We start from the raw sequence: 13188 nt of genomic DNA on the forward strand, positions 1-13188 counted from the left end.
TTGCCAAGAAAGGGTCACAAAAAATAATCTATTCATAAAAGAAAGGATATTAACGGCAAGGGCAGAGGAGGCAATCTCACAATAATAGACTCTCAAAAAATGAAGTGAATTTAGCTTTAAGGAAAACCCATTAGAGAGTTCAGAGAGTCTCACCTCAACAAAGATGGACTCCAGAGGGAATGGATCTAATTTAGCAACTGCATGAGGAAATTGAGACAAAGAAGAGTTGACCACTTTGCCCATGATCGCACATCAGCATCTCAAATCCTGGGTTCACTGCCATTTCCAGCATGCAGACTCAGAAACTTGTTCCACAGGAGCTAAAGTCTTGCTAGAATGGCAACCCTTACATTATTCCCGCTTATCTTGATGCCATTATCACCACTGGGTTTGGTTTTTGGTCTACCCACACTTATACTGAAATATTATATTTTGGTATTATTTCTGGTAGCTGTAGCATGAAAAGGCCAAAGTCTGATGAATAAATGAGACTTTTATAAATCATACAGTCTTCAGAGGATCTAATGCATCCATGGCAACTCTTATAAATCAAATTTCCTTTTAACTTTTACTGGCTCGACAATCTTATGTTCTACAGAATACTGATACTAAATATTAACCAAAAGTAGATTCAGTCATAAAAATAATTTTTTCCTAAAACTAATTTTTAATCCTCCATTCACAATATACCATAGACATGGAGTACAAAATTTGTTGTTTTTTTGTTTTGTTTTGTTTTATCTTTGGAATAATGAGAATACAGCTATTCAGCCAAGAACATGTCTTTGAGATGGTGGGACTTACAATGAGCTTTGACAGATGGAAGGCACTGTGAGCACAATTAAAAATCCATATTCAATAGTGAATGAGTAGAAAAGAAGTAAATAAGACTTTGGTATTTCACCTAATTAAACTATAGTAGTACAAAACAGACATTTTTTGACTCAATTCCTTCTAGGAGGAGATGCCCCTTCCTTTTTAAATTTAATCTGCTGCAGCATATGCACATAAAAGAGAACTCAACAGCCCACTGGCAATATTTAGAACCAGAAAGGAGAATTTACCAAGGGCACTGTGAAGGTCAATAAAACTTCATTTTTCTTGTTCTCATTAGACAGCAAATAGTGAATGACCTTGTCCTCTACAATGTCAAGACCTGTGGTCTCAGGCTGCATTTTCTGGTTTCAGATCTCTGATTACCCTCCCTTTCTCCTGGAACATTTTTCTAACTACATGGAAATGGTTTTCATGTTGACATTTCAAAGGTCACTCTACAGAATCTAATGGTAGATTAAACCGTTCTTTATGTATCATTAGAGATTCTCATTTATTCTGTCACCAATTTCAAGACAGAGAACAAGTTAGTTCTCAACGTTTAAAAAAGTTAATGTCACAATTTGGAGGAAAATAATTATTCATTATACAGCTAACAAATTAATAGCAACTTACAATTATCATTACAGAACAAACTAATGTCATTTTTCCACTTGTCAAAGCATACCTATTATATTTTCTCATCTAGAACTAACTTGTTTCTTTTCTGTGCACTTCACTAGGGTAAATCAATTATCACTTACCATTAATAAGCAGAGAGCTATCGGATCCTGGATATGAATAGTTTAGACGACCTGAAGGTAAAAGAAGGCCGTTACTAAATTTATTTTTTTCATAGATGGTTTAAATGTATTCAGTAACAAAGCTGAATTAATAGCTTTAATTAAGGTAAGGTATTTTTAAAAAGCTTTATTATGGGATAAAACTTTGCTGTGCTGATGAACACAATGAGTCAGAGGACATATCAATCAGCATGTTAACAAACATCCAAAAAGAAGCGTAAGTTTGAAAGTGGGAAAATAAAATATCCCTCATATTTAACTATTTGGTCTCTAATTTCCAAAGTAATTTTCTTTATAACATTATATTCTAATAGAAACTCATAATAATAGGGTTTTTTTTCCCCATAAATATAAAAATGTTTTCATGTGTGTAGTTTGTTTTTTAAAAGTACGTAATTAGCAGGAAGATTTCTCTATATAATTCATAACAAAAGTGCCAGACTTATGCCTACATGTACAGACACACTAATGGTTTTAAATTCTCACTTTGGAGGAAGAGTAGAGAGAGTAAAGAAAAACATATTATTGTACTTACATGTGACAGAAAATATCAAAGCACATAGCACAACGCCCAGAGCACAGTAGGTACTCACAAAATGCTGGGTTAGTTTCCTTCTAATTTTGAAGTAGTTCAAAATCTAGTTTTGAACCTAAAATGGACACCCAAGATGTCCATCAAAAAAGAATCTGTGACAGTACTAAAATTTTTGGAAGATGCAACATCTTTCCAAATTGGTAGCCTCAAATAAAGGGGGGAAATTGCACTGGGATCTCTCCCTTTAACAGGAATTACATTTCTGTTCTGGAAGAGTTTCTACATACTGAGTTGAGGTATCCAGACCATACACCATATACCTACTTCTGAGTACCATACCATATACCTAGTTCTATGCTGTTATAAAAAAATCATTAGGGCAACATTTTTGAGTCTCCATATTCGACATCTATATCCACCTTCATAAAAATGATGGAAAATCCTCTACAAGTCTTGCTCATTTAGAGAATGAATAGAAGAATGTGATTGTTAATTATCTACCAAAGACAGCACTCTATAAATCAGGTATTATGAGAATTTAGAATTGGTTCATAATTACAAACATTCCACTAGGAAAACAGGAGCCTGAACTCTAATCCCACAGAATCACAACAGACTCTCCAAAGCTATGGAAAAAGTGAGGAAGCAGCCTTAAGGCTGAGGCAAGCCTTCCAAGAGGCCAGGAAACTTCTATCTAGTTTCACTGAAAAACACTATGGGAAGCAGAGCTAATACGTGGTCCTATCAATCCATCAGCCATATATTAACAACCCTTTAGAAAGAACTTTAGGCCTTAACTATCCTTCAACTTGTCAAAATTATGTTTCTTTGAAATGGTCTCTAAAGGAATGAACTTATATCATCAAGGAAAAAACTTGTCCTCTATTGCTAATAGCTTTTTTTTTTTTAAGATTTTATTTATTTATTTGACAGAGAGAGACCACAAGCAGGCAGAGAGGCAGGCAGAGAGAGAGAGAGAGGAGGAAGCAGGCTCCCCGCTGAGCAGAGAGTCCGATGCGGGGCTCAATCCCAGGACCCTGAAATCATGACCTGAGCCGAAGGCAGCGAGCGGCCCAACTCACCGAGCCACCCAGGCACCCTGCTAATAGCTTTAATTAACCCATATCCAAAGCTTGGGAATCTAATATGAAATAAAATCTGAACTTAATAATTTTCCTATAATTTAAAATCAAATACAAGGGTTACTAAGTTGTTAAACAGTTTACTTCCATTTCAGCTTGTTCCTATTTAGAGTGAAGATCGGGTGGAGATGGGGAAGGAGGTGGCAAAAATTAATTTTGATATTTTAATTCCTTCCTAAAAATTGGCTCAGTTACTGAAGGCTAATTAATATACAAAGCCAAGTATCCAAATCCAGTGAAGTCCATCTGAAACTGCTTTTAACTATAAATCTGGAGCATATGACCTGTCACAAGCACATTTTTTTTTTTTTAAAGAACAGACTGGAGATACTGGAAAAAGAACATGACCTTAACTGTTAACAAAAGTTTGGAGGGGGTGAGTAGTGTTTCCGAATCAGTTAACTCAAAGCAGCAGCTGATTTTCTGGAATGGAACACGTGTACATTTTATAGCTGTAAAAACCCTCTAGTAAATAAACTAACAAAAGCATCACATGTACCATTTTTATTTACCATAAAACATTTTTTTAAGTTGATGTAGGTCAACACACAAACAAAATATTTAACTATATTAAACAAAGTTCAAGAGGAAATATTTTATTTCGAAGAAGATATTCAAATTTCTTTAATGCTAACATTTCAGCTGAAACCAGAACTGTTCCATATGAACTAAATGCTTCTCATTTGATGCCAAGAAGGGATAATCAACAATGAGAATACAAAAGACAAATTACCAAACCGGCTGGCCCAGTTTAAACAAACCAAGTTCTACCTTATCAGAAACTCACCTTTTGGGTTATCTGTTTTAAGGAGAGAGAGAGATAAGAAGAATATTTCAACTTGACAGGCACAAAAATGTCCCTTAACTCAGTTCTCAGAATTTTCCTCAATGCACAGCTCCTTAAAAGCCCACCCTCTATTGCCAAGGTAGGTGACCTTTGATACTTCAGGCTTCTGAATGCAGTAATTCTACCCTTCAGGTAAGACAACAGGGCACTGAAGAATCACTGGCAAAGTTCATAGTTTAACTCTGAAAGTGATACTTGTTTTTAATTTTCTACCCTGGTCTTGTTATTTGAGTCTTGTCAGGCTGGAATCAATTTTGGCTTCTGGGTAACAAATACACCTGTGACATTTTGTTGACCGATCAGTAATACTTTCTATTTCAATTTTTAAAATATAAGCAATGACATTTTTAAAAAAAACCTTTTAACTTCATGATGCTTTCTTAACCTGCCAGTTCTTTCTGTAAATTTTTATCTACAACTAAAATATCTCGAGTCATCCATTCATAACATCTATTATGGATAACCCGTATTACTTCCTTTCTGGAAATCTTCCGTAAACTCTCATAAACGTAGTGGGACTTTCAAGCTTTCCTTTCATTCTCCTGTACACCTTTTCATTCTGCTTGTACACCCTTCATTTCTGCTCTAAGATCCTCTCTGTTTTACAGATGCCAGTTTAAATAGGCATTTCTGCATCTTCTATCCCACAACTAGATCACTTATGGTCCCCTCTCTTGTCTGAGACAGTGAGCTCTTCCTTTGTTCCCATTGGAGGGTATTTTTCAAATCTTTTTTCTTTCCCCCTTCAGATTCACCTCTTTCTGGGGTAACTTTCCCAAAAAGGAAACCCCCTTTTTAGATTAATTCACCAACTTTTCTTTCTAGCTATGTTGCAAGAGTCAACCTTCTTAGGTAAATCATTATAGCTATTAATTTTTTCTCTCTTCTACCATAATAGCCCCCTTTAAGAATTAGAGCTTTCTTTACCTAGGTACCTTGAGTTTACTGCTTAAGTACCAGGAAAGCACCCAATGAGTTCATTCCACTGAACTTAAAATGCCAGCATTTCACAAATGAATAAAATGAAGTAAAATAAAAATAAACTACTATCTGAAGCTGAATATAATCCAGTGTTTGTGGGTTTTGTTTTGTTTTTGGTTTTTTTTTGATAACTCAACTATCTATAAATATAACTGGGTTTTGGTACATCTAGAACTGAATTTCTCAAGGGAGAAGGAGGGCTTTGGGATTTCAGGCAAGTGAACCCTATTTGGTGGATAAAATTCAACCTTTGAAGGCTCTTGGTATTGATTGTGTTATAAATATGAAGAAATACTGCCTGGTCAGCAGTCCTAATCTTATGACAGGAAAGCAGGAGTCTCTGGAGGCCAGCGGTGGCATTTGGAGCCAGAAGCCTGGCATACATCATGCAGAAGGCATAGGCTATATTTGGTGATATGACTCAACCTAGCCAAATATAGGCAACTGATACATTGGGACTCTGGGGAACTATACTCTGGGGTAGTTCTACAGCCCAGAAAAGATTTGCACTTCAACTAGGCAATTCTATGCCAGGCATCTGCAAGTTGGAGAACCAATATTTACCAACCAGACTAAGAACTGCTCAGGTGAGTAAGTGCCCAAAAGAACACTATGTACTATCCTAATTCTCTAAAGACTGAAACTAAAGTAACTTAGTCAATGAGATAAAAGAAGAAAGGACCAGAAGGAAATATTCTCATACATTAGAGTATGAGAATAAATGTATGTATTCTTGTCAAAATTAGAGAAAGTTACTTTCTAAAATGTAATCCAGATATTATGGCTACTGATGATTCAGCAGGAATTGATATAATAAATGCTACTTCAAATATACAAAAACCAAAAAATATCAAATGTTCTACAGAGCTATTAGATTTCATGGTATGACCTTCTCTTTTTCTGTCATACTAGAATTGTTGGTGATATGTGTAGGCTAAGGAATAATAATACAGAATAACTGCAAAGTTACCCAAAATACAGCATGCAGTCCTATAAAGTGACAGTAATGTGAAATTCTAAGTTAGTTTTTTTGATTGACTTACACTATAAAAACCTGGATACTCCAAAGAAAAGGGAAGGATTTTCAGTGGACACCATTAAAAATTTCTAACAGAAAAGTGTAAGTATGGGCTTAGGCCCATTTTTAAGGTAGAGCCAAGATTTACACACACCACACAAATATATACGTAGCACACACACACATTTGTTGTTGTTTAGCTAGAATGTTCCTCCTGCTTCTGTTCCTGCTTATTTTCCTTAGTTCACATTTAAGTATGTTGAACCTATACCGCCACAAATAATTGTTTAAAGGAGGTGCTGTTCCACCTGCCTTTCTCCATCTGCTGTTCTTACCAACACTGCCTGAGACTTGCAGCAAGATGGCGCTGTGGGGACCCGGACGATGCAGAGCAAGGCTCAAGAAATGTGTAATAAATTCAGTTTCTGAACACTAGGTTTATACTTCTCCAGATGCAGAACACATATCAATATGAACTAATAAAATATATTCAATATATTCTATCACTTAATGATATAAAGATAATTATTTTTTAATAATTTATTCTATTGACCTAAAAATAACTCCCCAAATCAAAATCAGTACCTTACTTTACTTATGTATGATACAACCAACTTCCAGTAAAGATGTTTCCATGCAAAATCACAAACAAAGGAGGAGCTGGCTGGGACTGACATCAGCTGAAGAATCTTGCCTCTCACCCACTCAAAGAGCCATTTAAATCACAAAGATATATACATTTTAAGCTAAATAAAACCACTCTCTCAGAAAGCTTGGCTTTCAGTTTTTTAAAAGCCAGGGCTTATTAAAAATTCTTGGCTCCACTTGCCTATCTCTCCAGGTTCATCTCTCCACACCGCCATTTCCCTTCCCTCATTAGTTACTCCAGACATTCAGAACTACTTGTCCATTAATTTTTACTTCTGGGTTCCTCCCTCGGTCTGGAATGCCCTCCTCTCTCTGTTCCCAATGTTTCACCACTCAGGCCACCATCCTTTTGCCCAGGTACCATCTATCTCTCGCCTCACATCCTATGGGAAGTCCTCCCAGCCCCAAACCACCTATTCTCTGGTTCAGATGACCTCATACATTCCACAGAACATCTTTTATACCTACTACACTATATTTAAATTATCTATTTCTAAACTCTCTTTTTCTAAGGCAACAAAATCTTTAAGGATAAATTTTGGGCTTTGCGTTCCAGAGTTTTGAGCAAAGATGTTCAATAAATAGCTGTAGAATGAATAAATTAAATAAAGCCAGCAACTGGTGGTCTCTCTGCCATGGAAAGGGTAGAGTCAGACCAATCCCATCTTGTAAGCCAGGTCAAATTACTTAGTTTCTATGAACCTCAGTAAAATAAGTATTTCTATTTACTTCCCAAGGCTGTTGAGAAATTCATGAGACCATTTTTGCAGAATGCTCAGAAAATTCCCCTGGCATAGAAGAGGTGTGTTATTAATATTAAAACTTTTCCCCTCTCAGAATATAATCCAGAGATAACCAATGATTTTCCACTTGTGAAAGAAAGAGGAAGGATTCATTTTAGCCAAATAAGATCCAAACTGAAAACTTGGGAGAAGGGAGTGGCCATCTGGGGGATTTTTCAGCTTCAGAAAAATCAGAGTTTGCTACTGTTCTTTACAAATGCGTGTAATTCTTCTTTGGGGGAAGCAAGAGGAAAAAAAAAAAAATCGAACTCCTTACTTTTATAATAGCCAAATTGGCAGAGTAGCAAAAGTACTTAGGAAATGAAAACTGAAAATTCAACTGAACAATGTTCCTTTAAAAAAAAAAAAAAAACAACAATTAAGGAGGTCTTCTTTTTGTACCAATGGCTCAAATTTACTTTTTCAATTGTAATAAGAAACTATAATAGTGGCAAAAGAAATAAATAAATAACATTTATCCATAAGACAAGGAAAGTCAATGGGTAAATTTCTATAGATTACAGAAGGATGGCTTTGACTGTAACTCAGGGCAGGTACAAAGTTGCAAGATTCAAAACATCCAAGAATTTTAGGCAGAAGGGAATGTCTACAGAGAAACCAGCAAAGAGCTGACCCAGTTAAGGAATTCAAAAGATTTCCTACTGCCAGTAAACCAACAACAAGCCGGCAAGCAGGAAGGCTATTTTTATCCCTGCCAGAGGCCTTCTGACTCTGGGTGCTACATTTAGAGGACAGAGCAACAAGATAACTTGCCTTAAGAGGATGTGATGATACCAGTGATTAACGACGATTTTTTAAGCTTAAAAAATGAGGCATACTTTCTGTCCAAATTTAAATTAACAAAAGCCAGTTTAAAAAAGAAAGGTACTATAATGGAAAGAAAAGTGGGAAAACAGACCAACAGGTAGTAGAAAACTTTTAAGTAATCTAGAAAAAAGTCAAGGCAGTAAGTTAAAATTCTCCTACTGTGCAAAAAAGGTTGATAAAAAAAGGCATGTGTTACAAGAGACACATCTGAAAAGAACCAGTGAATAAACATAAAGAAAGAGTTGTAGATCTGGCCTCAAGGTAAAAATGATTTTGAGAAATGGCTCTCTGTACTGACAGAACATAAAAGATCAAGACAAAGTTACAAAATCTCTAGGGACCTAAGCCAAGACACTTGCAAAAGATTGAGAACTTGAGAGAGAGTGATAAACTGCTCTTAAAACTGGTTACTGAAGTCCAACCCCCAAAAAGCAATCAGTAAAGTCACTAGTTGGCTTTCTGCATACATACCTATCATCAACTCTAATCACTTATTTAAGATAAATTCTGGTGACTTTACTGAACCTTAATGAAGAATGTGCTTGAATTTCATACCTGTTGTAATTTCACCTTTTGTTATTTCTGAGAAGGCCTAGTTTCTATTTTCTCCTGTCTATATCCGAGGCACAGAGTTTTCCTCTTATTTATTAGCCTTCAAAACTAAATAATAAGCCATTCAAAGATACCTGCTAATTATTTGAAGGATAAGGTGCATGAGGCCAGGAGTCTTTGTTTTTATTCCCTGATATATCCCAACAGTCTAAACTAGTGCCGGGCACAGCTGATTCTTTTTTTTTTTTTTTTTAATTTTTTTTTTAAGATTTTATTTATTTATTTGACAGAGAGATTACAAGTAGGCAGAGAGGCAAGCAGAGAGAGAGAGAGGAGGAAGCAGGCTCCCTGCTGAGCAGAGAGCCAGATGCGGGACTCGATCCCAGGACCCTGAGATCATGACCTGAGCCGAAGGCAGCGGCTTAACCCACTGAGCCACCCAGGCGCCCCTGATTCTTGATATGTATTTGCTGTATGAATGGCCTCCCAGGGCTTTATATCAAAGTGGTTCACAAAGGGAGTGAAGATGGGGGTGGGGCAGAAGAACAGTATATTTGAGTCACTTGGAGAATACCCATGCTTAAGTCTCATGACAGACCTGGTGAATCAGAATCAGGGAAAAGAATAAGCCGTTCCTTCAGTGATTCTCTTTTGACCTCCACCCCCAATAATGTACCCTTCAATAAGCCAGCAGATGTAAGAGAGAGCTGAATCTTTTACAGACTATGATAATACACAGATCTTAAATTCTACACCCAGTCTCCTAAGTAGAAATTAGGAAACTTGAATGCTTACTCTCTGTCTAAAGCATACTAGCAAAAAAAAAAAAAAAAAAAAAAAAATCTTTTAGTTCTTTAACCCTACCCAATAAACACCCAAGTAAATGAACCAGGAGTCAGAAGCTGTGTGTTCCTATCTTGATACTCTAGCTACCCGTTAGTTGACTGACTACAGAAGCTGTTGTGTCTCTCTGAACTTCAATTTCTCCAGCTGTAGGATGGAGATCTAAAAACTCACATAAAAGATTATTGTGGATTTAAGTTATATAAATCTTAGAAGGGGTGCAAAGTAAAAGTCAGAGAAATAGTATCAGAAGTAAGTGCTCTTTCACTTGGAAGTGGTTGTTAACACTGCTTCCTATTCACAATGTCCAGGTCTATCTCAAGAAAGAAAAATGTAGACTGGCACCAAACGTGTCCTTTGATCTACTACTACCTGGCACGCAGAGCGTGCTCAAATATTTGTGGAACTGGAATATAAGCAGAAGCTAAAACGTAACATACTTCCAAACCATGTGACTTCAAGAACACTGTCTGTCCCTAACAGCCAACTCCAAGGTGCATTCCTCTGGTCATATGGCTCTCCCTGCGCCCCAGCATCGTGCCAGATACAGCCTAAACAGCCCACACTCCTAGCCCTGCCTCATAGGGCAAATAGACTGTTCCAGATGTCAGAGACAAAGTTCCAAAACACTGTTTGGTGGAGATAGGGTAAGTGACCCCCTCTCCCCTGTCTTCATCCTCACCATTTCCTCTACTAAATTCCTTCTTACGCTATGTTCTTGATGGTAATGGGGGGTTACATTGTAATGGCAGTTTAAAGCAGAACAATTAGATAAGATCTCTAGGGCAGTTTCATAAACTTCTGTAATTACTAAGATTGACTTGAATCGACATATTTCAGACAGCCTCCCCACCATGCTAAAACTGAGGTCCCCAACCCCCACTCCAGTGAATACTACAAGTAAAACGACAAACAACCTTAATACAAGCCTTCTGTGAATTTAGCAACACCGTTAAATGTATTTTAATTGCATTATGTCAGCATCCACATGTTTTTGAAAAATAATCCTGTATATGTAAATGACATACCTATCACCTAACTGGAATGCTTCCTCAGAATGGATTCACAGACCCCATCAAATCATTCCCATGGATGAAGAGGCCTGTGGTCCACAGACTGAGAGCAAAAACATTTCGTGAGGCCAAGTTTAAACAACTGCTTCTTAAACATATTTTTAGGCGTATCTCAAAAAGAAAAGATGCTATCTAAAAACAAAGCCTTCATTCAACTGACTACATTGACTGATTCCTGATATACCCTTTCTATAACTACTCAATATTAAATACTGCCACACCCAAACTCAAATGAAGTTCATACACTACTTTTTGTCATTAAACTACAAAAACCTTCAATTTTGTCACTCAGGAGTACCATGTCAAGAGACTGTATAGAATTGCTAATAGTAATTTATAAGTTCAATCCTTCCATTTCTAGGTGAGGAAACCAAGATCTAGAGAGAAGTGATGGACCCAAGACCATTTAACCGCTAATGGCAGAGCCAGGTTCAAACACAATCCTAAATGCTTCTTTTCACCTCTTACAATTTGGGAAAGTCTGTTATAAGCTAACAACTACTGATCACTTACAACAAAGAGGCTGCGTGGCTAATTTAAATATCTGTATTTAATTAACCATACCAGGCATTTATTATTTGGAATATTAGAGCCAGTAGAAGTTAGATTTTTTTTTTTTAAGTTCTTTATACTTCAATTAATCATGGCTGCTCTTCAGAATTCAGATTTGCACTTATTGTTGGTTTCTTGAGAATTAAAAAAGGGTCCTCTAATTGGTTGATTCCTCCCCTTTCCCAATGTATAGCAACTGGCACCAGCCCAACTAGATTCCAAAGAGATTATAGAACTGCTTTCCCTTCAGAGTTCTACTAATGTTCTTAATTGACTGGTTACCAGGTAATACCCGGAATAAAACAAAGCCTTGCTTTTAGAACAGAGTGCACTGGCATGGGACTGAATTCAGAATCAGCCAATTAGACAAAATAACGAAGCCCAGAGGCAGCCTGGCCATCTCAATACCTGATTGAAAAAGTAGTAACTAGTTCAAATTAGTTAAAAAGTATTCCTTTTGCATAATTTTTACTGCTGAATAACAACAAATTCACTGAGTTTTAGCTCTTTTCCATCTTTTAACTTTAGTAGCAAGGACAGTGGTAACATGAGGGGGGAGAAAATAAGGAATGCTGGGGTAGAGAAAGTCACTGTATGAAGCATACACAGGTGATAAATAGAATATTCAGGTAGAAATTCCAGGCATATAAAGGAAGAAATAATTTTGTGCCACAATTGAGCAATGGTTCTGTCCTTCCTGTTATTAAACTGAATGCAGAGAGAATCTTGGATATTTTTATGACAGCTATGTCATAAAGGTGGCACTGCTTCCCTCCCTCAAAGTCAGCAAATAACAATCAAAGATTATATAACAGTATCAAGGGAAGTCTTAAGACCTTCACTATTGTTGTGAAGCCACTATTATATTACTCCATTATCAAAAGAGCTTCCCTTATGTAGATAAGAGTATACAGGTCTGGTTTAGTACCTGTCACAAAATGAGAGAGCAAGTTACCACTCCACAGAATTTTATAATACAGAAGGGGAAAACAGAAAAATAAGTGACGGTACCAAAAGGTGCACATATACTATTATTAAATTGGATGCAGAGCAGAAGCAAAAGAGACCTCTGTAAATATTCTGGGCCTCTTTCTACGAATTTTATGGTGTAGGGAGGGCACAAATATTTAACACTGACAAACTCCTAACAAAGTCTGAAAACCTTACTACTGAAATGTCATCCTGATTTCATTTCTGAATAGAAAATAGTATTAATTTCTATCTATATCGTAAAACGTTTACTTATTAAGTTGTACACAACACTGTGAAAGGGTAAAACATTATGGAAAAGCATTTGTCAATTTGTTACCCGACTACTGCTTGCTTTCTAAGTTATTATTTTCTTCTTATTTCTAAGCGTTATCACATGTAGTTGATTCCTTTACCAGTCCCTGTCCTGAATGTGTATCCAACAAAATGAAGTCACAACAGCCTTAAAACATGCGGGCCTTAACACAATTTGTAAAGGAAAAAACAAGTTACTAAGTTAAAAGCCTCTTTTAAGAAATGTTTAGGATCCTGAACCTTCTAGTATCACAAAAAGTTCACTCTCACTTACCACCCCACCCTCTCCCACCCCCCCACACCCCCTTTACCCTCACCTCTCACCCAGGTAAAATCAGAGATTAACAATGTTTTAAGAGGACCACTCAATTTTCATGGACTCAAATTTCATGGACTCAAAACGAGATTCTTTGTGCCCCATGTTCAGGATTAAGAGGACTGCTTTAGTAATTATGGACCCACATCATGGATGACATAAGACAAACTC

At 36.6% G+C, this 13188-nt stretch overlaps 1 protein-coding gene and 1 long non-coding RNA gene across 7 annotated transcripts in view; both read right to left on the bottom strand.

The window, feature by feature from the left end:
- Positions 1-13188, bottom strand: part of CPEB4 (cytoplasmic polyadenylation element binding protein 4) — a 63415-nt gene that overhangs the window by 23554 nt on the left and 26673 nt on the right. For 3 of the 6 annotated variants that reach the window (XM_082726079.1, XM_082726078.1, XM_082726082.1), the window contains one exon: positions 1578-1628. The exons of 2 other annotated variants lie outside the window; for them this stretch is intronic. In XM_082726079.1, the coding sequence (XP_082582205.1) occupies positions 1578-1628 (51 nt within the window). Of the gene's footprint in view, positions 1-1577; positions 1629-13018; positions 13089-13188 lie in introns of those variants that run through there. One more of the 6 variants, XM_082726083.1, reaches the window with a different exon arrangement.
- LOC309862341 lies at positions 5222-13086 on the bottom strand. Its single transcript, XR_014310476.1, has 2 exons — positions 13026-13086; positions 5222-12865 (listed from the first exon to the last, which is right to left on the bottom strand). It is a non-coding gene; the product is annotated as an uncharacterized lncRNA (long non-coding RNA).

The sequence above is a fragment of the Mustela nivalis genome, assembly GCF_964662115.1.
Source record: "Mustela nivalis genome assembly, chromosome: 3".
Classification (NCBI taxonomy): Eukaryota; Metazoa; Chordata; class Mammalia; order Carnivora; family Mustelidae; genus Mustela; species Mustela nivalis.